The following is a 25044-nucleotide window of genomic DNA, read 5'->3' on the forward strand; positions in this document are numbered from 1 at the left end:
AAACATTTTCGTTTGATTTTTAGAAATAAACTGATGATGGATATTTACTCTATTTGGCACTATCTTTCGATACATGTAAAATATAAGGCCATCACGCAATCATAATTTGAGGTATAAAGCTTTCAGTATAATAGATTCTTTATTAATATTTAATCACAAAATGAGGACAATGCAATTTTGCAATCAACAGTTATTGAAAGATGCTTAAATAGTTACTGTGGCTTATTCCTCAAGGTTTATCTACAAGCTAGACCATGTCCAGGCGGTAGTGGATCCTCAAAAAATCGGTACAATAAGAGGTGTAGTTGTAAGGTCCTCGTGCAAAAGCCCCACGCAGTGGAGAAAATATACTGGGGAGGTCTGTGTTAACGTGTACTTGGTACACGCACGATAAGATTTCTGTCCATCAATATATGTAAGGCTCCCTATATGTCTTTCATGAGCCTGCTGATGGAGCTCCGGATACTGTTTGTCTACGATAGGTACTCTGCCTGACATACGTCTGGAGCTGTGGCGGTGACTATGGTAACGAGGTATGATTATTTCAAGTAGGGATGTGGGGTCCCTCTTTAGGACTGGTTTCCGCGAAAGAAAAGGCCCTCCCTAAGATGCCCTCTTGTTTCCATACCACCAGACTGCTGCAGACTCAGTGGCGGTCAGAGTACATATCTTAGACAAACAGTAGTTTTATCACTCCCAGCTTTGAGGGCATTATCAGGAATTTAAATAGTAAACAGTTATCAGTTTTAAAATTTTTAATTGGTATTTTTATTTTTATTTAATTAACGTTAAAAGAAATTTTTAGCGTAATCCAAGTTGGTTTTCATTAATTTAAACTGCATTAAAATTAGAATTTAAAAATCTGAAAACTCGAACTTGTAGTTTTTAAATTACTCACGCAAAACCACAAATCGTATCATTTTATTGCTCTTTAAGATCATTTTATTGCTTTCATTCTTCTTTAACATCTAAGTTTTGAGGAAAAATCCCAAAAGTTCTAAAAATTAACAATCGCCATTTATCGTAATCTAATATAGCGACCCTTTATTTTCCATCTTTCTTGCAAGTTATTGTGCTATCTAGTAATACCATACCATCAAAAGTTTATCGACTGTTAAGTACAATAAATAAATAATTAAAAACCCAGAAACACAGGTTTAACCAATAATCCAAGATGGCGAGGGTAAAGGCCTCTTAAATAGGAATTAGTGAAGGATTTTTATTAAAAATTTCATTCTGACAAGGTCTCTAAAATCCTATAATAAGAGCGGTAAATAAGGAACATCCTGTAAAAGCTGCAATAAAACTGTTCTCTTTTTTCGTAATTGGAGGGAAACTTCTTTTGTTAAGAATTGTTAGGCGTAAATGAAGGCCTAATTTTTTACGAAGCTAGTCATCTTTGGATTCTGTGCAATAAAGACCCACTTTTTAATTCATTTTAATGCTTTCTTAATGCCTAGAAATACTGATTAATTATTTTAAGAGATTGTTTTTAAATGGATTTTTCTTCAACCATATTTAGGATTTGTAATACAGTATATTAATGAAATATTGATGCCAGTTTGAATTATAGATTAAAGTATCTTTCAACTTGCATTAGATTCACATTGAATATAACATTAGAAATATGTTTGGATGTTAGATTAGCACGGCTTTTAATCTACAATAACATTTAAAATACATTAATGCATTTGGATTTGGACTCTGTTTCTCTAAAATCTATCTATGGATATATCGTGTTATTTTAATTTAATTATTTTAGAATATCGTAGTTGTCCTTCAAAATCTATTTCTATGTATTAACTCGCTATACATGAAATGTATTTCACTGTCTGTAGAGATCACGGTCATTATGAGTAACTTATTGAATCATAGACATGCGTTTGACACTTATACAAGATTCCAGAGATTTCAGCTGTTAGGCACGTTATTACCAAAGCATGACTCTTGCGCCAGAAATAGACAACTGTCACTCAGTTTAGTTTAAATATTAAAGGTTAGTTTTTATTGAAATTAAATAAAAAATGATTCTAATAAAATTTTTAATTAAAAATGTAATTTATAATCAGTATTACATTAACCCATTTTAGACTAAGCATAGAAATTTCATGTGATATTATTTTAATTGAAATATGCTTGCATTATATTCATTAAGACAAAAACAGTTTCGTGCATGAAAAATATTTTATTTAAGAAATAAAATGGTTCTTATATGGATCATTGTCTGTAGATATATACATGTATGTGTGAATTTATTATTTAAAAAGCAACACGTTCTCACACCCGACATTTTAATTCTAAATTTATATTAAAGTATGCTTGAATTTACATTTTAAGTTTTTCCCTTAACCAAGCGTCAAAACCGGAGAAATCCCTAGACCTAATTTTTGAACGAGTTTCCAAGCAATAATAATTCCCTTTTTGCTTGCGACTTAAGAGTTAATTGAGATTGGTTTGCAAGAGTTTCCTAATTTTAATAAGGAAGCACTTCGATTTTGTGTCACTTTAATGATTGCTCTTTCGGCGATAATGCTTTTATAAATATTGGGTTGTTATTGCCCTTCAAGTCTGCGTTTGTCAGAAACACTTATCCGTGGCTATTATAACATATATATGAATCTCGTAAAAAAATTTAAAAATCTCGACGTCATGTCACAGATTTTTAAGAAAATTTTTTGTGGAAAAGTTCGTTATAAACCCAGCTAAACTTGTTTTTTCAGAATTTTCGGATCATAAATACGTTAGAGGGCCATTTTGAAATTTGACTCAATTTAAGAAAACTGTGCAACTACAGAACATGGCTTGCATGATAAAAATATCCATCTTTTTTATTTATGAGGCGATTTTTTATTTATTTATGAGGTGATTTTCTTTTTATTTATAAGGCGATTTTGATGTCATTATAAACAAGAAAGTCAACACTATGTAACTAAGCCCTTAAATTGCTAAAAATATTTATGCAACAAAAATGAATTTTCTTAATCACAATTGTTTTCCTCATAATATTAAAAATTAATTTTTTTAAAATAAAAAATGAGTTTTTTGTTATTTTACCAGTAAAAATATGAATATTTGAATTGGCCAAATTACGTAAAAAAAGCTTAAAGATTTTTTTATAGCACAAAAGAAAATTTTATTGTCCTCATTTTTTTCTCATGTTATACATCATGTTTTTTTCAGACGAAGGGGAGTTTTTTGTTTTTGGCTGTAAAAAAAAGTGGTTTTTGACCAAAATGTTTCAAATTTTTTGGAAATGAAAGTGTTTAGCCCAAACTTTTCATAGGTGAAATAATTAGACTCCCTGATTTCATTCAAAACAAAGAAAAACATCTTTTTGATTTTTTTACATTGAAAAACATGGTCTTTTAACATTGCAAGGAAAAGAAATTGAGGTTAAGAAACTTTGTTCTTGTGCTACCTACAAAAAAAAATTTATTTGTCTATTAGGCCACACTATTTTAATTTTTTATTGACCAAAAACAAAAACACTATTTTTTTTATATTGAAATATGTGACACTTAAAGAGACATTAAAATCAAAAATTTAAAGTTAAACTTGGTTTTCATGCTATAAAAAAATCTTAAAATATTTTAGTTAAAATCCTCATTAGTTATTTACTGATAAATAAAACCTTTTTCGTTTTTTTTTATAATGGGAAACATGTGATATGTAACATTATGAGAAAAAAAATTGAGATAAAAACTTATGAGCCGTGAAAAATTCTTGTATTGTAACATCATGCATTTTTTTCAATTCAGAAATTTATTATGACAGAGATATGCATTTTACTTTTGATTTGTTTTTAAAACAGTTTTTTTGACGTAGCATATTCTCTTGTTGACCTTGTGCCATTAAACCCTACATTTAATCAGGGGTGAAAGCGAGACGGAAAAGAGGAAAGGCTGGTAGTAAAACCATTTCAGTTATAGCTAGTTTTGGGGAGGAGTTTACTTATTCTTTTTTTAAATTTTTCAACAATATCTACTTTATCATGGAAAAGAAGCAGTTTTATGTATATGTCAGAATTATAAAAGAAATCTTGATAGTTACAGATATGTCATTTTTTTCGAAAAAAATGCTGGAAAAAAATGTTTTACGTACCAGGTTTTTCTCTTTTCCGTCTTGCTATATAAGGGCTTTCACCCATGCATTTAATTCAATTCCAGTTTCCGTGCACTGTATTTTTTATTTAAAACTTATAACGAGCTGTAATTGGTATATTATCAATTGAATTATTTCCAGTTTTAGGTGAAAACGTCTTAAATTATAATAACTAACCCGTTTTGGTATTTCTCTTTTATCTCGGAGAGGATTTGTTACATGAAATCATTATCATATCAGTATTTTTCTGTGTTTTTGCATTCCTAATTAGATAAAACTGTTTTATTTTTAATTATGATTTCTTATGCGGTTCTTATTTTTTTTCCATGGATTTCCAACGGAAAATGTATTTGGTGAAAAAAAAATTTGCGAATATGTAACTATGCCTGAAATATTTTAGCACCAAACTTACTTTTAGCATAAAAATAATTTATTCCCTTGATTTTATCTAAGTTGCATAAATTTCAACCAAGTTTTATATGCAGTATGGCCAAATCATGGTTTTACGCCCAAAACTTTAATTACTCACTCACTCGATTCAAAATCTTAAATTTGAATATGCTTTATACGCGATTTATTGCTTCATTCATTTTGTAAAAATTTTTTAAACAAAATATTCTCTATAAAAAAGTATTTTACCTTTAAGTAATTTGACATGTTTTGGTGATTTATAGAAAATCAAAAGAAATTATGTCAAAAGATTTTGTTTTCGGTAAAAAAATTGTTTTTGATTTGAAAACGTTTGAAATTTAAAAAAAAAATGTAGCATGGCTTTCATCTGTCGCAGGTACTCCATATGATAACAAAATAAGAATTATTGCTATTTTATATAAACTATGTTCTGCTTTCAAATCATTGTTAATTTTTATAAAAAGCTTTTAAAAAATGTATCTGAAATAGAGCTATTTTTATTTTTATTATGAACGAACTATGAAAAAATATTACATTGGATGTTGCCTTTCAGTAATTTTTTAAACAGTAATTGAAAAATGAATTTCATATTAAAAAGGTTCTTTTTGCACAGAAAGTTAAGCAAATTCCAAATTGCATTAAAAAATTTAATAAAACGTTTCGTCATTTGATTATGCGACGTTAAATTGCTTTTTTTTGTAGTCATAATAAGTCAAACGCACCGCAATCATTACAAAAGTACATGAAATATGCATTAAGACGAAGTAATGTCGTTTTCCATCCGAGTATATTAAATTCTTTCTTGTTTAAGAAGATGGAACGGAAATGATTCCTGGTATTTCATTTGAATTTTTTTATATGATAATTTGATCTAAAACGGAATTAAGAACTTTAGTTTAATTTCCAAAGTAAGTTTAAAACTTTCTTTCAAAAATGTCACGAATGATGAGGAAACTGGAAATTTTTGTAAAATCTGACAATTTAAAGGTAATATTTGTCTCGAAAAGAATTTAAGTATTAAAAAGTTATTAATAACATAGCTGCGAACTCTCCTTATTTTCTGTTCATTTTTTTTACATTAATTTTCTTTCAACTCTTAATTTCTTCAAAATTTCTTTTTTTTTTACATTTAAAGAAGTAGCAAAATTTATATTTTGATATTTCACGCTTCATTTTAATTTATAACCGGTAGTTAATATTTGACCAAATTCTGAGTTTTTGACTATAAATGTTCAACTCCAATGCATGTCCTTGTAATTTTGAACACAACCCAGAAGACAAGGAAACTACTGTATCAAACATTAGGGCAAACTAGCCTTCGAGTAGGACTTTTTTATGGAACTAACTTGCATTTCTGTTACATGGGGAGGAAAACCACGAAAACATCCCACGGTTAGCTTGACGACAAAGGGACTCTAACCCATGATCCGTCTACCATTGATGATATTTTGCGTCAGCACAGTGGTTGGTGCGAGCCGGGAGCAGAAATCGCGTCAACCAGCCATCGCTGGGAACCTGGGTCACCTCATTGGGAGGCGAACGCTCTATCCCCTCAGCCACCGCGGCTTTTCATGATTGCTTTTTTTTAAATTTTATAACTGGTGTTGATCACTCAAATCGGAGTTTATAGCTATCAGTGTTCAACTCCACAGCCTTGTAGCTTTGAACCAAACCTAGAAGACAAGGGAACTCCTGGTTTAAGCAATGGGGCGAACTAGCCTTCGTGGACGACTTTTTAATGTAACTAACCCGCATTTAAGTTGCTTGGAAAAGAAAACCATGAAAACCTCTCATGGTATGCTCGACGGCAAAGATATTCTAATCCATGATCCATCTTACCATTGAGGATATTTTATGCCAACGCTATTATCGATACGAACTGGGGGCAGAATTCGTATCGACCAGCCAATGCTGGGAATCGCGCCTGGGTTAACTCATTGGGAGGTAAGTGGTTTATACCATGAGCCACCTTGACTCAAAACTTGATTTTTGAAAAAAATGAATTCAGTTTAAAATAGTTTTGACTACAACTATACATAAACAATTGAAAAACAACTATTTATAAACAATTGAAACAATTAACAATTTAACATAAATTTTGAAGGCTGCTCGATTTTCACCACCGAAGCAGGTACTAATCTTTTAACTTTGCAGCTAATTTCAACTCGTCCAGATGAAATATTTTGGCAGTGTGTCTGTTTTAAGTTTTCAAGAATTTAAGTGAGCCAGATTTTAAATTTTTTCTAGCAGCCACATCCGATTGACTCATCTTTATTTGATGTTCGGAGAACCTCTCCCCCAATGTACTTGTAAAGTTTTACTAACTTTTCATCATATTTTAATCATTTGCCCGTGTTTAACCAAAATCGTTTTTCCTTTTTAGGTGGTTCTATTTTATTTCTGGAAGTTTTGTTAGATAAAACATATCATCGTAACAATTGTGCGTTTTTACGAGAGATTGGTATTTTATCTTGCGTATAACGGTTTTATTATGTTCATAGCCTTGGCAGATTTCATTTACTCTTAGGCACCTGTTTGGCGCACTTTTCCTTTTTTGGATCTTGTGCGATTAAACCTTAACTTTAGCTCAACTCTACTAAATTTCGAAGGCTAGATAATCATTTGGTGTAGTTTAGAGTTCTGATGAAATTTAAAAAAACAATTCTCACAATTATCAATGTAATTGCAATTAATCTGGGAAAATCTCTCTCCGATAAATGCAGATGTTGGAGACTATGTATTCAGTGTTCATGCCGGATATATATATATAAATCCTTTTGAATTCATTAAATTAAGAGGGAGATTAAAACACTAGTTATTTTTCCTATGCTAATATAAAGATATAGCTAACATTAATGAAATAATTCTCACATTTCCCCTTCATCACTGTTATAACGTCTTTTTTTGGGGGGGAGGGGGAGACCTTATAGAAATTATTCGAGTTCGAGGATCCGGAGATACTCCAACAATTCTCTCATTTCGTATCTGTTTCATCATCAGACTTAGTTTACAACACTGTATCATAATCTTATTTAAAGAAGTGTAATGTTGTTTTTTCGAGCCGCAATATGGCCAATTTTGATTCTCGTAGCTTACACTTTTACATTCAAGCCCATTTAATAGATTATATTAAAAGTAAGACATTTTGTATCATTTGAAGTGCAACTGTAACTGTTAAAAGTGTCTTAACTCATTACTTGAATAGTGTTAGGGCATACATAAGACACAAGACTCATACATAAGACTCTTCATCCAAATACTATATTCTATTCTAAAGACACTAAAAATCATCTATTAATTTAGTTTTTGCCTTAAGTAAACTTTACTTTCAAAAACATCCTCTTATCATGTGTTTAGCATGATTATGGTCGTGAATAGATTTTGCGTTAAAAATATTTTAACGTAAAAGTCATTTTTGCGATATATAGATGACTGAATACGATTATGTAGACAGGAATTAATAATAAACAGAATAAAGTTGAACAGTTTGTTATCTCATTTAAATAATTCCAGAAAAAAATAAGTTACTAATAAACAGTTTATGTGAATACCTTAATTATACGAGTATAAGTGAAACAGTATAAGTTAAACAAACCACTGCATGTTTGCTTTACTTTCAAAGAATCATTAAGCTCATTATAATTCAATGTTTTACTTTAAAATTTAAGAGATGTCATAATTATGAATGTTATTTTCTTAATAACTATACTTTACTTAGTGACACTTCGCACCAAAATCTTATTGACTATCTGAAAACGCTGGATACTTCTCTTTAGTGTTTAAACCATATTTTTGTATTTATCAAATGCTGGGTAGTAGTATAGCCCTGTTGGTTGATGCGCCGCAACTGAAAAACTAGCTATGCTTATGTCATTACATGGATGTAAATTTATGAGTTTAGTTTTTTTCCTATGGAATATAATAGAATATCGTAGTATGACATCTTAGTTTTAATTCGTTTTAAGTAACCGATTGTGATTTGCATAGAGTATCATTGTTTAATTGCAAGAGAGTATTGGATTTTAATCTGTATGTATTTTCAAATTAAAATCCAATATTCTCTTTTAGTTGCAAAATAGCTAACTACTCTACCTTTGAAAGAAGTTTTTTTTTGTATTTTGTGAAGGAATAAAAGGTTGCATGTATTACTGAGAGTTAATAATTTTCGTAAAGTGCGAAAAAAGGAATAAATATTTTTTTAAGAGCAAGCAAAGAGTAGGAAATGTATAATAGGTACAAACCACAGAGGGTGCTAGAGTTTGGAGACATGTTTTAGATTCAAGGATTTCTTTCAACTTTGGGAAAATAAATTACTAAAGTAATGCATCCTTTTCCGTTTTCACTCTCCGTCTTCTTAAAGAAATATTGAGGATTTAGATTTTGTATTTCCTTGCATTTATCACTTTTCAAAGTGACAATATATTTTACGATTTCTGGGCGTATTTTAGAGATATTGTTGAACTTGAACGTTTATCCCGAGAATCTTATCTGATACCCTTAAAAAAATAAATGCTCTTCTATATTTTGGAAAAATTCCTTTAATATTGCGTCAGTTTACAGGTGCTTGCTCGCAAAAAGGCTTTATGAAGAAAAAACGCTTTATAAAGAAAATATCTACCAAAAATTGCTGTTTCAAAATTGAATGAAGCAAATAAAATAAAAATTCGGATCTCTGGAGATCAGATTTAAGAAAAATGTTTGAGTGAAAAATGAAAGTTATTTAAGTTTTATTTTACTACGTTAACACTATTGCAAAATATTTGCATTAACACTAGAAAGACTGAAGGGGTCAGTTTGGCCCTTCCCAGGTTGTTTGTGAGTAGATCAACTAGACATCGAAAGCCTTAAAATATATTCATAATTAATTGAATAAAAACATATTGACTTGATCATCGAATTTCTATGGTATCTTATTCGATTTTGTTAACGAAAATATTTAATTAAACGGAACACTGGTTTTTAAATTATATATATATATATATATATATATAATTTAAAAACCAGTGTTCCGTTTAATTAAATATTTTCGTTAACATAATCGAATANTTGTACTTTTACTTTATATAGTAGTAGTCTCTTAAATGGAGTTTCCTTTTCTCTATAAATAATAACCATATATAAGTTGAAATAGTCTTGTTTTATTTAATGAAATTGGTGCCGTATATCCCAAACTACATGGGGTATACTACCTTATACTACAAAAATACCTAAGGGGCCATTCTCGTCATTCTAGGTATAAAGTTTTATATATACGTTTCTATGAGGCTTTTTTATAATTAAATAAGCTTTTAAATTGTATCAAATTATGAAAAGTCAGAAATATTCAACACTTTCATAAGTTGTTTTTCGAATTACAGAGCAACAAAACACGAGTGAAACTAAAAAGGTCACATTCGTCTTTCTAGTGCTAAGTTGATAACTAACGTTACATTTTCTAAATTAAGGATAATTTTAAAAACAACACAAGGATGAGTTAGTGACCTTTCTGCACCCTCAACATCTTAAAATTTTGTCAACAAATCTTTTATGCCTGACTTCTCACTACCTTCCTGCAGCATCCTTTTTACTCTAAATCTTAGACCCATTTAAATTTTTCTAAATAAAAAAATAATCAAGGATATTGAACGAAAATCTTGATAAAAATTAACTTTCTTTCTCATCTACTGATTAGTTCTTGGACACTTAAAAATAGCGCAGCTAGTTGGATCTGTACCAACAATCTGAACTAAATGCCATAAAATTTTAGACTCGTTAAATGATGGTCCTTTATCACGTGCTTATAGCGCGGTAAGCTATCTTGTAATAAGTTTATTTAATTAAGAATACATTTTTCTTTGATTGTCAGACATGAACACGGCATTTCTAATTTTATAGGTTGAATAGTTTATATCCTGATTGCGAGACGGTTATTCTTCAAATAAAAAATCGTTAATACAGCATGCAATGAATCGGCAGACGAGAAAAAGAGAACCTGAAAAAAACACCTAATAAAATTGCTCTTAATTTCTATAAGTACCCCAGTTGCGTTATGACATAATATATAAATAAAATATTTTAAAATGGTGTTTTAAGAAAAAATTAAAACACTTATTCAGAAACACAATTCCCAACATACTCCTTCTGTAAGACTACTGTTAACTAATACAATTAAAAAAACACTTAAAATACTAAAAGTTTCCTTCAGTGAAAACTTCAAATTAATCTTTGTATACTATTAATGCTTGAAAAATATTCAAATACTTTTGGATTAATAGTTAAATTATATTAAGTTTGCGTTCTGTGACCTGAATTGAATCTGATATTAGCATAATGGTTATAGAGGCGCTTATTTCAGTATTTTTTTCTGTGGCTTTTTTCCAGGATTCAAATATGTCTAACTTCCCGTTGATTAGCCCGCCAATTTGTTTTCTATAAGTAGACGCAACTCTCACGACGCGTTTTAACCGAGGTACTCTAACAATATTTTTTTTTCTGACTTGATTTATAACACCCCTCTGACATGGCGATACGGAATTTTGAAGACACTTTAAAACATGAGACTTCGTGGTAATTTATCCATCTTCCTAAAGAACTTTCTGTTGAAGCGGTATTTCCGCGTAGAACTAGGTAATACATTTTCTGATATTTTCATTCAGGCTGAAGGTGTTTCATAAGTCAGTGTTTTAAGCGTCTTAACTCTTCATCGTTTATGTTTCTCACATTTGCTCCTATTACCTCCCACTGCATTTGGTTTACTTTATGTGGATGATCTAAATGCGTCGTGTACAGGATCTCACATGTGGGTCATAGAGCGTCAGCTGCAGCTAGCTGTCAATACAATTCTAAGATGGTGTGATCAAAACCGTCATACTCTATCACCAACTGAAAGATCTTGCGTACATTTTGGCCGATTATGCAACATGCATCTTGATTCTATAATCACTATTCAAAGCATAGCAATACCAGTTGTGTCGGAAACAAAATTTTTAGGTGTCACATTTGACCGAAAATTCACTTTTTTGCCTCATATTTTATATCTTGGAAAATGATTTGAAAAAATCATTAAATATATTACGAGTTCTCTCCCTATGGGATGCGGATCGTGTCGCTTTACAACTTATCTAGAAGGCGTTAATACTAACACGCATAGATTACGCTTGTGTAGTCTATGGCTCTGCAACAGCTTTAAACCTGAAGCAGTTAGATACAGTGCATCATACTTCTTTACGGATAAGTTGTGGTGCATTTCGAACTTCTCCAGGTGAAAGTTTGTATGTTATGTGCATATATGGCAGTACTTTTACTTTCGTTACTTGTACCGCCGGTACAAGTAAAAAGTACGTACTTTTACTTGTACTTCGTTACTTTTTTAATTTAGTACTTTTACTTGTACTTTCGTTACTTTTTTAGGGAAAAAATTAAAAGTATTTGTAACGGAAATATCGAATGAAATCGTTACTTTTTTCTTTTTTCTAAAACTCGGTAAGCTTTCTTGAAAGAAAAAAAAAAGAAAAAAGCTGTGAATAAATACCTTCTGTTTCAACTTATACTGCACATTCAATTATTTTTTACTAGCTCAAAGATCACAAAGCTATCTGAAACCCCGTGTTTGCTTTGTTTATGTTTTTAAAACGCGTTTCTAAAGAGTAAAACAATTTTAAATCAATGGTAATTTAAATAAATAAAAATAATAAACTAAAAATTAAAATCAATAGATAAAATTTCTTTTTCGTGCAAATCCATAAAAAGTTTGATATTAAAATTATATTTGATTTTAAAATTATATTATACGATTATATTATATAATTATATTATAATATTCTTCCGAATTTAAAAATAAATTAATATCCATAACTTTCAAAATTAAAAATAATTAAATAAATAACAGCAATTTTGCAAAAACATTAAAGAACATAAGAATATTCCTCAATAAAATTTTAGGTTACTTTGAATTTTCGATTTCCTAGAAATGTACTTTTAAATCGTCACTTTTTTGTTCAGTACTTGTACTTTTACTTGTACTTTTTACTCGTTACTTTTTAAAATAAGAACTTTTTACTCGTTACTTTTTTTAAAAATACTTGTACTTTTACTCGTTACTTTTTAAAAGTAACGTTGCCATATATGGTTATGTGTCACATGTTGCCTCTAAATTTTCGACGCATGCAATTCTCTTTTACATTATACTTTCGCATAATATCATCTACCTCTCACCCCCTTCGTCGGGAAATCATTTTATTAAGCTTAAAGTGCGCATATGATTCACGAACATCATATATACAACCTTTCAATGCTCGTATGCTCCTATTGATGCAGACATTTGACTTTTGTAATTTACAATCACAATCTGTAAATCATTTTCTCATCCAACCCTGGACCATTTCATCATATCATTTTAAATCTCCATTTTTGTCATACGCAAAATCTAATGCCACACCTAGTGTTTTTCATCAGATATTCACCTCACATCGTCACAGATATTCACAATATGTAGGAATCTTTGTAGATAGTTCTGAATCTCCTGGGCATGTTGAGTGTGGGATCATAATAGCTGATCGAACCTATAATTATACCATTCCTACCAATTGTTCTGTTTTCACTGCGGAAACAGTTGCCATTCTTCTTGCTTTAAGACTTATTAGCTCATATTCGGAGAGGAAAATTTTCATTTATTCAGACATTTTAAGCTTTCTGAGACAACTTCAAAACGTGGGTAGCGAAACTCGTCCAATTTTAACATTCAACCAACATTTATTGACAACTCTTCATAAGACTGGCTTTAACATTTTGTTTCACTGGATGCTAAGGGATGTTGGCATACCAGGAAACGACCTTGCGGACGCTGCAGCACTATCTGCCACCAATCCCTTATCACTGTTTGTACCGTTCAAATGTATGAAAAATGGTATTCGACAATTTATTATGACTTTGGGGCAACAACACTGGGACCTTCAAAGTGAAAACAAATTACACACTTATAAATCTATGCTTGGCCTGTGCTGCAAACGCGAAGGACAGATGTAAAGCTGACCTGTTTGCACATAGGTCATACCCGACTGACACACCTTCCTTTGCTATTCTGGTATGCACCTCCCCAATGCAATACTTGTAAGGCTTTACTTTCCATCCATCATATTTGAATTATTTGCCCTTGTTGTGACCAACATCGTATTATCTTTTTTGGTAGCTCAATTTTGTGCTTGTTAAGACTTGTTAAATGAAGCCCATCACCCTAGCATATTTGCATTTCTACGTGCTGTTGGTATTTTAAATTGCATTTATCTGTTTTGCTGTATTCACAATTTTATCAGAGTTTACTTACTTTTGTAAGTTTTACCTATGCAGTTTTACTAGTAATCATCATTTTATCATTTTATATTTAATGTATTTTAAGAATATAAATGTAACACAGGCACTTTTCTAAATTGTTATGTGTTTGGCTCAGCATGTTCTTTTTGGACATTGTGCCATTAAAGCATGCTTTCAATTCAATTCCCCTAATTTAATAGCAGCTTCACGTTGACTACAGCTAGGAAACTTATTATAATTTCGCAAAATTTCAATGGCTGTGATCAAAGTGCTCAAAAATTTGCAGAGCCTGTCATTTAATATATAAGTTACAACTAACTAAAGAGTAAGGTATCTCCTGATTGATTTTATTTCTGTTTACATAATCTAATTAATGATTGCAAAAACAGCTCACTATGTTTAAATTCAAATGTCTCAATGCTTTTGAACAACTGTATTTAAGCACTCAAAATTTCATAGATGTTTCATTAAAACGAACAAACATGCAAAGCACTCCAGATAACAGAATCTTAAGCGGTAATTCAGAGTTTAAAAGAAAACATAAGCTGAAACATAGTTAATGATAAGCTTTGTCACCAATAATAGCATTAAAATAAGTTCATTAGAGGGATTTTAATAATTTCTGTAGTATAAAATTCATTCCAAAAATTTAAGTTAGACTTTCAATATTGACCAAGAGCTAGGCGTAGTATGGGCCCTTTTGGGCTCGTGATCCAAAAATCAATAACAAACTGAAACATAAAATTATTATTTTAGAATTTGCTAGATAACAAGATTATTTTTTATTATGCCTAGACACACTACTTGAAATAGTTTAAGCGGCTTAGATAAAGCTTATAGCAATTTATTTTGTGAATTTTTCTTTTTATAAGAGAAATCTTTCAAAAGATTTTCAAAATTTTGTTTGACATTTTGCAGTTTTCTGAGTTTCGTGTTGCTCTACTAAGATCTACTCAAACGTCACAAATTTGTATTGACTGAAAAAAATCAATTCTTATTTGCTGGTTTTTCGATCAGAAAACGTACTGAAGCATCTGTAGTCTATTTCCCTGCAGAGTTTGAAAGCGAGTCGCATATAAAATGAGTAAAATGGAGAAAGTACTTTTGAAATGTATTCTATTGTCTCCTTAAATAAAATAATTCAACTTGCTTACTGTCTATCTTGTTACTGTCAAATTATCCATTGAAAAAAAAACGGTGGAACTGTGGTTAGTTTACATTTTTGACACAGGCATTCAAATTTTTTTTCTCTTCTCTAGACTGGTTTCAATCCATAATTGGTTTGATTTCAACCAAGTTAATTTCATTTTAACTACTTTAAGCGTGGCCAGCCAAAACATGACTCTTACACGAATGATTTAATTAAATCAATTGATATATTTATTATATTTTTCTCACAGCCAGCCAAAAATATATGTTTTCTACTATCTCTTGACGGTTTTTAACCTATAGTTGCTTTGATCTTTACCAAGTTATTTTCGCCATAAGTACTTTTAGACGTGATATAGTCCAACTATGACTCTTGCTGGAATAATTTAATTAAATTAATTAATATATTTATTAAATGCTTTGTATTTACTAAATATTTGTATTTCTTCGACAGTGAATTGCTCTATGTGGTGCTCTTTTGAGCCTTATTTTTTTCATTGCATTACCGAACCATTTTCCATACCGACTTTTAGTCTAAGAATAAAGAAACTTTTATCAGATCTAAACTTTGAAGATTTTAACAATTTACTCGCTACTGCACCAAAACCTTCTTCCATTGATTCAGATTCGAACCGTAAATATTTTTAACTATTTGACAAAAGGACAAACTGCAACTCTATCAACAGATTTTTAACTCTCATCGAGAAGAATACACCGATTTCAATCCAATGTTTACAGACTGATCTAAAAGTGATGGCCATACTACAAGCTGCGTAGTCATCCCTGTTTCTAATATTTCTGAAAAATTACATTCAAACAGCTCGGTATTCACTTCTGAATCCCATGCAATACTTTTTGCCTAACAATATATATCTACTGAAAAATCGATAAAATGGTGTGTATATCCAGTTTTAAAGAGCTGCCTTGAAGCACTGCAGAATAGGGACCTAAAACCACATACAATTAAGTACCTGTAGTACAATTTACACCAAAAAGGATTTTAAAAAAATGTCTGTTGGATCCTTGGTCATGCAAACATTTCAGGTAATGAAACTGCTACTGAAATAGCAAAGTCAACTCGTAATTGATCAAACCAACCACTAACTTTCTCCGATACAAAAAAAAATCGATCGATTGCATTCTCTATTCCCAGTGGCGAAATAGTTAGAGCAATGAAACAAATAACAAATTATACGCCATTAAAAATAATATACAGCATCTTAAATACAAGCATCTTAACATCTGTCGCAAAGTGGAAGTGTTTCTAAATCGCTTGCGTATTGGTCCTACTAGAATAACCCACAAAGACTTTTTTTAAACAATCCCGCACCTGAGTGTTCCAATTACAGGGAACTACTTACAGTAAAACATATTTTAACCCAGTGACTTCAGAGACAAGGCCACTTTGGTAGCTTCGATTCATCCCAAATTTTATTATTTGGAGATGACCCTCATTCCAACATTTTCTCTTATCTCATGTACATAGTTTTTTATTCCTCAATCTAGTTTTTCGAGTGCATTTAAATTGCTCTTTAAAAAACTAGTCTTAGGTGCGATATAGCCACAACAGGATCTTGCACCAATAACTCCAAACTAACTAGCTAACAAATCATTCATTTGTTAAACACTCTTCAGAAGAATGACTTTGAGATTTTATTTTGCTGTGTACCGAGCCATATTACTATTCCAGGGAATGACCTAGATGACTTAGGTGCGTGATCTTCCACATCTGTCTTAATATTGTCCATATCTTTCTCTGATATAAAACTACATATTCGAAAATTTGCGACATCATTATGGTAACAATAGTGGACCTCGAAGTTTTTAACAAACTGCATAGCATTAAATCTAATTCGAACCCTTTGAAAGTGTTGCCTTTGCGTAGGGCTGACTTAAAGCTAACCCGTCTTCGAAACTGTCACACCCGGTTAACACACATCCATTTATTATACACCTCAATTCCAACACCCTCCACAGTAACTGTAACGTTCCTCTCTCTATTCATCATGTTTAATAATATGTCTATCTTTTAACCAACATTGTTTAACCTTTTTGGGGAGTTTTAATTCATGCATGCAGGATTTGTTGAATGCCTTTCATCATCCTAAAATTTTTGCATTTTTACGTGTCAACTGGTATTTTCAACTCTAAATAAATGTTTTTTAATACTTCTACAACTTTATGCACTTTTGCAAACATCTTATCACCTTCGTACCATTTTACTTCGTGTGCTTTATACTGTACTCATACCTATTATCTGAATTTATTCATACTATTTATCTGATTTTATTCACTTGCTAATACTATTTTAACAGTTATAATTGTGCTACAAAATTTTTTTTTGTATGCTTTTAAGTTTTTGAACTGTTTTACCGTATTGTTTGGTGCAGCATGTCCTAATTTGGACTTTGTGTCACTAAACCCTACATTCAATTCACTCGAATAAGCAATCTGGGAAAAGACCAGTTCCATGTTTCAGCCCCCTTTCCATTCCACTTCTTAGGAATGTACTATGATATTTCCCCCCTTTCTTTATATTTTTCGCATTTATTTGTCAAAATAAATTTTTTAAAAATTTTCACGGCGCTTTCTTTAAGAACTATGAACTCAAACTCTTCCTGGGAAGCAGATACTAATTCATTGCTTAAAATTCACCGTTCCACAATACAATAATTTATATGCCTACCACAAATTCGTTCTTCGATACCTTGACTACCATCATAACGAAAGTCTTAGAATTGCGACTGGTGTCTTCCGCACCAAATAGAATTATTTATTCTTTATGTCAAGAACCATTTCTGCAAGTGAATCAAAATAAAATAGTTCTTAATTACTACTTCCATGTTAAAAAATCCTCCTCATCACCCACTACTCTCGAAGATTTCATCACCAGTCTATGAAACGCTTTTTAAACATAGACCAACCTCAATTCCGACTTTTGGATTGAGAGTAAATCAGCTTTTAACAAATCGGAGAAATTGAAGATTTTAATATCGTGTCATAATCAACACCATTCCCTTTCTGTACCATTTTATATCTTAGACATCTTTGTAAGTTCAAAAAAGGAGTTAACTTCTCCTATAAATTACTAGAAAAAGTATTTTTATCATCGCTCAATTTATAAAGATTATAAACTTGTATTTAAAGATGTTTCTAAAGCAAATAATCACGTAGCATATGCAATAATTTCCCACAATGCGGTTTTCTCAGAGAAGCTTTAATTACTTGCACAGTTCTTACCTCAGAATGTCATGCCATCTTTTCAGCTCCTGACTACATCTCAACTCAGAATCATTGAAATTGGATAATTTATTCTGATTCTAAAAGTCATTTGGAAGCTATGAAAAACCCAGTCATCAAGTTACACTCTCTCTTAATTCATATTTTAAAAATATTACTACAACAGAAAGAAAAAGGTTATAACATTTTATGTTCTGGATCCCTGGACATGTTGGAATATTAGGAAATAAAATCACACATTCCACTGCAAAATCTACTCAAAACCTTTCTGACAGGTCTGTTCTTCGATCTGATGTAATGAAAGCAGTTACAGACACTTTAACTTTAAACTGGCAGACTCAATGGAATGCAGAAATCGGTAATAAATTGTGTGAAGACAAACCGTTACTTACTCCGAAAAAAACCCAAAATAATTTTAGAAAAATTTAGCTGTAGATAACAGATTGCGTATTGGTCATACATGATTGGCACATAGATACCTTTTATTAACCCTTTCGCGCCGACTGTCACAAATATGTGCCAGCATAAAACCGTATCAATCAGGGTAAAAAGATAAAACTGGTAATCAAAGTATTTCCTTAGCAGTTTATTTGCGGGCAGAGTTATAATTGTTTGATTTATTTAATTCACCACTACTTTGTTCGAAATAAAACTATTTAGTTATACCTTGAATTAACATTGATTATATATATCATTAAACTAACAATAATTAAAGTAAAAGCAAAGTAAGTCTGTCAAATTAGCAACGACTACATTTAAGTTACCGTTTTTTATTTAATTACAACTTGATTCTGATTTTGTACGAATGCTTTTCTGAATCACCCGTCCCCAAGGGGTTAAACGAACCAGTGCCTGTTTGCTCCAATTGTAGAGAATCATTAAGAATGAGACACATCTTGACCTAGTGTTCGAATTTGAAGATTAAGAGACGTCGGTATTTTAATTTCGATTTTCCTAGTTTATTTACCTGGGTGCAATTCTACCCCCATAGCTTATTGACTTTCTTAAAAACGCTGGATAATTCTCCTTAATTTAATTTATGGTTTTATGTTGACCAAGTGTGTGACACGGTATAGTCTTTCTGGCTCTTGCGCAAGAAAACAAATAACTAACTTTCACAAGAATACAAATAATTCACTAACTTTCTTTTGATTGATCAGAATTATATTTTTTGAACCGTTTCATTTTTCTTTCTGTCAATACTTTTCCAAATATTTATTTCATTACAGTAGCTCTAATCGTGGAGTACGAGCTGCTTCGGCCCATTATTAATCTGTCTAAATAAATAGAAAAAAAAACAGAGTACAATATTTTCAATTAAAATTACAATTATTGTTAAATATAAGTTATTAACGTAGCTATATTAATAATAAAAGAAGCATAAAAAGAATGCGAATTAGTTGAAATATTTAAAAAGCATTAGTTAAAGAAAGAAAATTTTAAAGAATTAAAGGTAATGCCAAATTTAACTGGATTGCTAACAAAAGGAATATTACAAATGATAGTTTTAATATAAATTGCTACTTGTAAAATAACTTACAAAATCCATTATATAATTTTAGTGTCCTACCTTTTTCTATGGTCCGAGATTTCCTTCTTTTTTTAAGAATTGCCAGACTAACGCTGTTTTATTTCTCTACTGTGGGTATGTAATGCTGTCCACTGATTAATGTACTTGTAGCCCTTTAATTACTATAATAGATCCATTTATGGAAAAAAAAATTATTGCTTTTATCGATTTTCTGCTTATTTATGAAGTTTAATGTGAATACATAATATATTTTACCCTTTGAACTGTTTCAACCCTTTGGAGCAAATTGTCCCTTTGACCCTTTGGAGCTGTTGTTCCTTTCATATATTTTCTTGTCTGACGCTCTCTAATTACCAGTAAAAAAAATTCAATATTTTTTAATTATAAAAATTGTAATTGTCATTCTTATTCAAAAATTAATCAATAATTAATTTTGTAAAATAAAGAAATTTCAATAATGAACAACTGTTTCTCTTAGATATAAGTAACGGTAAATAAGTGCAAATTTGAAAAAAAAAATATTGTTTGGAATTGTGTAATAATTGGAAGATTTTACCTTTAACGCAAAAAAATACACCGATGTTTCATGTCGTATTTCATAACCATAAATTATTAAAATGCTAAGTAATATTCTTCACTTATTTTGACCTAAAATAATACAAAATAATGAAAAGAGTTTAAAAAATATGTTTAATACAAATTCTGTGTCAAACTGTTAAAACCCTTTGTTTGGTGCAGCGGATGGTTCTTCGACCTTGTACCATTGTCTTAAAAGCATACGCATTAAATCCCACATTAAATTTAAATCCTCGTACAAAAAAACTCCACTGTTAAAAATAAAAACCACAGTAAATTCAGTGTATATACATGTTTCTTGTTAAGCAAATTTATGAAAAAAGCTGGGTTGGTAAACTTTAAACTACTTTACACTTTAGCTTAAAAACACCTTAAACTAGTGTCTTTTTTTTTAAAGTACTTTAAAGAATAAAAGTTAATAGTCGAACATTTTAATGGTTCAATTATTTAATAAAGTATTGAGCATTTAGGTTATGGCATATTTGGAATGTCGAGTAATACATTCTTTGTAAACTAAATACAGTTAAGGTTTGTATTTTAAGTAATATTTTCCTCTTGTTATTTGAGCTGAAAGCGTTAAACATCGAAGAATGAAATAACCTGCAATATTTTTCTTTTAAGTAAGATAAGAACTCAAGATAAGTTCTCATTTCTGTAGGCTACGAAAGCGATGAAATTGTTTTTACCCTAAAAAAGATGGTAAAAAAAAGTCTTTCTTTTTCAATTTTCGCTTACTATTTTTTCATGCCACTTCTCTATTGTATTAAACTTTTTGCAACATTCTAAAAAAAATGTAATTCAATTAGTTCTTTTTCATCCCTTACGAAGCTGCCAAAAATTGATTTTTTTTTCGGTTTCTATAAAGGATGTGAATTTTCTGGTCGATATATTTTTTTCAAAGAGCACTTGTAATTTTTGAAATGTGTACAGTGAAACCTGTGTGAGCTGATCACACGCGGTGCATTGTCTTAATGGTCAGCAAGTTTTACCAAGTCTAATAAATTTAAAACCTAGAGACAACTCAAATTTGGTAGCTTTAATCCAATATTGACTATATTAATTGTGGATAAACCTCACAACAACATTTCTAATAACCTCAGGAACATTGATTTTCGCAAATTAATTTAGCTTTAACTCATAGCAGAATGCTTTTTATAAACCAAGTTGTAGATGCGGTATGACCACAAATGGCTTTGCACCAATGATTCTTGATTAACTTACTAGATCTTATGCCATTAAACATTCCAGTCAATTTAATTCAATTGTCTTAGAGTAATTAATCATCTTTTTACTTTGTTGACATTGAAATATAAAAGACGACGGTAACTTTAACTGCGATTTTCCGACTTTATCTATTTTTCTCGGAGCAACACTTCATCCAAACTGGATGAAGTACTTTAAAAACATTTGATGGTAAAACTCAATTTAATACTAATTCGAACAGTGTATTTCTGATTTTAAAACAGTTGTTTTGATTAAGTTACCCAGAATTTAACCCAGTTGCATAACTTTTAACACAGTTTAAGGCGCTTTAGAGCCATAAACGTGGTCACTTACGCAAACAATTTGCAACTCTAACCCAAACTGAGTTATAGATATTTATTTTGCATTTTATTTAAGCTTTTTACTTAAGCAATTTGCTTTAAAACCATGTGCTTGGAGCAGCATGTGCTTTTTGGACCCATATGCAATGAAGTTTTACATTTTAAATTTGCATTGTGATTTTAAGTAATTTTTGAGGGTTTTTAGGTCTTTTTTAACAATGCATTTCTTTCTTCGTACAATTTCTATGTATTTGGTGAGGGTTTAGTATCCATTACAGGAGTTGTTTGAAGCTCGGAATCAATTTATCGATTACTGTATTGATTTAACCTTCTGTAATTTGGGACACTTTTCCTAGCATGCATAATATTAAGTTTAATAGTTTTTAATACGTATAAAGTCAAACTTCTGAACTTGCCATTCGCGTTTCATTCCCTCCAATCAATTTACTTCAAAAAATTTAAAGAATCAATTATGTTTTTTATTCATAGTTTTTTCGAATTAAATGAGTAATCTCGTATTTTTTTCAATCCTGTTATAGACTTTGTGCCATTAAAGTGGCCGCTTTTCGCAAACTAGTGGCCGAAGTTTTGTCACGAGTAACATGGTAAGTATTAATAACTGTTTGCTAGCAAGTTAGCAGTCCACCCAGAAGAATTGCCCGCGTATGTGAAACCACCCATTTATTAACTAAGTGAAAGTTAAAGATTGTTTAAACTAATGGTTATTTTTATTTTGAACTATTAGCTAGTTAGAAAGTGAAAAGCAATGAAATGAGTAAGGTAAGAATTAAAAGAGCAAAGACTGTATTGGTAATACCCCACTTTCAACTAGTTTTGGTAATTAATAGCATTATAGTGAGATTTTAAAAAATATTATAAGCTATTATTAAATTAAATAATTTTATTAACTAGACTAACTGATGTAATGTTATGTATGAGGTTAGTTGTTTAGTTCATTGTAATAAAAGTGCTGACCTTAATATATAATGTGTAAATTTCCTGTTGCACAGAAAGCTCCATTAAATGACTCATTGCTATTAAACTCCACAGAAAATTATATCAATATAAAACGGAAGGTTAGAGAGTGCAAAGAAAAATATTTAATACATCATACATGAAGAATGCTTAAGAAACATAGATGCATATATATCACACACAAATACGTATAATTTTACATCAATCACAGTTACATAAGCAGTGAGAAGTGCGCCTGTTTACAAATGACAAGAAGAAAAATAGAGCTGTTTAAAAGCCATTCGAAAATCGGGGCTAAAAACTGTGTAAATAACTGGGTTGAGCATTGAGTTGGCATAACCAAGCCACAGAGCAAAACTAAAAAGCTCATTACTTGGCTGACAGGTTTCGCACAGAGGCATAAGCAGTGCCATAGTGAAAAAGGGAAGCCAGCATACAACAAAAACGCCAGTTATCACGGTTAGAGTCTTAGCTGCTCTTCTTTCTCTTTTTGTTCGCATATTAACTCTTCTTCTTTTTTTCAATCCCTCTTCTTTAGTATGATTCCATAAAAGATCTTCCGAGCGACTAGCTTCACTGGGATGGGATGATGAAGTAGTGGTAGAAATCAATGTCATCTCTGTCACTAGAGATGCCATGACAGTAGCAGAAACCAAACGCGAGTCAGCACACGACCCAGGTTTATTTCGAATCCTTTTTTGTGCAACACGAAATATTCTCCAATAAAGCAGAAGAATAACAACCAGGGGAACATAGAATGTTGCGCAGGTTGCAAATAGTTGGTACCCAGGATCTTGACTTATCAAACAGCGTTTTTCAGTAAGTATGCGAGTTTCATGCAACTGGTCTTTCCAACCTACAAGTGGAGCAATAGAAACTATAAAAGAAACAAACCATACTAGCGTAATGGTTAAACCAACGTGCCAAGATTGTCTTTGGCGTACATAATCTATATCTGTAACCGCCCAATATCTATCGACAGCAATAGCTACTAGATGTAAAATGGATGCTGTACAGCAAAGCACATCGCAGCATGTCCATATATCGCACAGCTCCCTGCCTAGATTCCACTCCCGATGAACTTCATAGACTGCTCCTAATGGCATTACAAGACATGCTACTAAAAGATCAGCGACTGCAAGAGATAGCACCAAGCAATTTCCTTTGGTTTGTAAGTTTCTTTCTCGAGTTATAGCGATTATCACAGATGCATTTCCTATTATAGTTACCAAAATTAGTAACGCAAGTGCCATGGATAAAACAGCATCTGAAGCGACACTGGAATCATCTCTGGTTATGTTGCTTCTGTTAGAGCTGTTAAGATAGAGCACAGTATCAAACGTCAAGTTGTCATAAATATCACTAGAATTCATGTTTGTGATGTATCTGAGCACAAGACCTATAAAATAAAAAATATAGTTAGAAAAAAATGGCTACAAAACATTTGCAAAAATTCCAATGCGTTAAAAAATAGTGAAGAATATTTCTAATTAACCCACTCAATACAAATTTTCTAAAACATTTAATATTTAATCTCCCCAAAATTTATATAATCTGCCAACGTAAAACCAACATTCTCTTACCTTTTCGGTAGCTTTATTTTAAATTAGAATTTTTTAGATGAAACTTGCAATCGTAACGTGTTCACTTAACGGACCTGTGCCTAATTGCACCATCTGCAAAAACCCACTAACCTTAAAGCACATTTTGTGCCTGTGTTCTAATTTTAAAAATAAGAGACGACAATGCCTTAAGTGTGAGTATCCTGAATTATCGACATTATTGGAAACGATTCACAGAGAAACGTTACTGAAGACTTACTTAGAGACACTGAATAATTGCAAAACTTTTAAACCAGACTCTTAATTTTGACCAAGTGTTGAGTGCGGTATAGCCACGTTTGGCTCTTGTGCAGTAAGTTAAAAGCTAACTAACCTTACATTTTGGTGTTTCCAAAGTGCTTGCTTTCTGATCTGCTTCAAAGTTTGTTTAGCTGAACATGACTTTATATGGTATAACTAGGCTTAAAAAACTAATTATATGAAAAAGAAAAAAAATTATTGAGAATCATAGTTACAATTTAAATTTAATGAAATTTTCTGTTTCGATTTTTCATTTAATTACTAAGTTATAACCTATGTTTTTGTTAAAACAAGTAAAACAATGACACTTTAGCATCCATAAATATTTTCGGTGTTTTTCTTCCTACTCAGTATTCAGTATACATTG

The 25044-nt window shown here is 31.0% G+C and overlaps 2 protein-coding genes across 3 annotated transcripts in view; both read right to left on the bottom strand.

Annotated features, from left to right (window-relative positions):
• Positions 1-25044, bottom strand: part of LOC107452630 (uncharacterized) — a 479485-nt gene that overhangs the window by 422904 nt on the left and 31537 nt on the right. The window lies entirely within an intron of this gene.
• LOC107452601 (5-hydroxytryptamine receptor) overlaps positions 22918-25044 on the bottom strand; it is a 134500-nt gene continuing 132373 nt past the window's right edge. For both annotated transcript variants that reach the window (XM_071187889.1, XM_071187888.1), the window contains one exon: positions 22918-24214. In XM_071187889.1, the coding sequence (XP_071043990.1) occupies positions 23055-24188 (1134 nt within the window). In that variant the 5' untranslated portion in view covers positions 24189-24214 and the 3' untranslated portion in view covers positions 22918-23054. The remainder of the gene's footprint in view (positions 24215-25044) is intronic.

This window comes from Parasteatoda tepidariorum, chromosome X1 (assembly GCF_043381705.1).
Source record: "Parasteatoda tepidariorum isolate YZ-2023 chromosome X1, CAS_Ptep_4.0, whole genome shotgun sequence".
Classification (NCBI taxonomy): domain Eukaryota; kingdom Metazoa; phylum Arthropoda; class Arachnida; order Araneae; family Theridiidae; genus Parasteatoda; species Parasteatoda tepidariorum.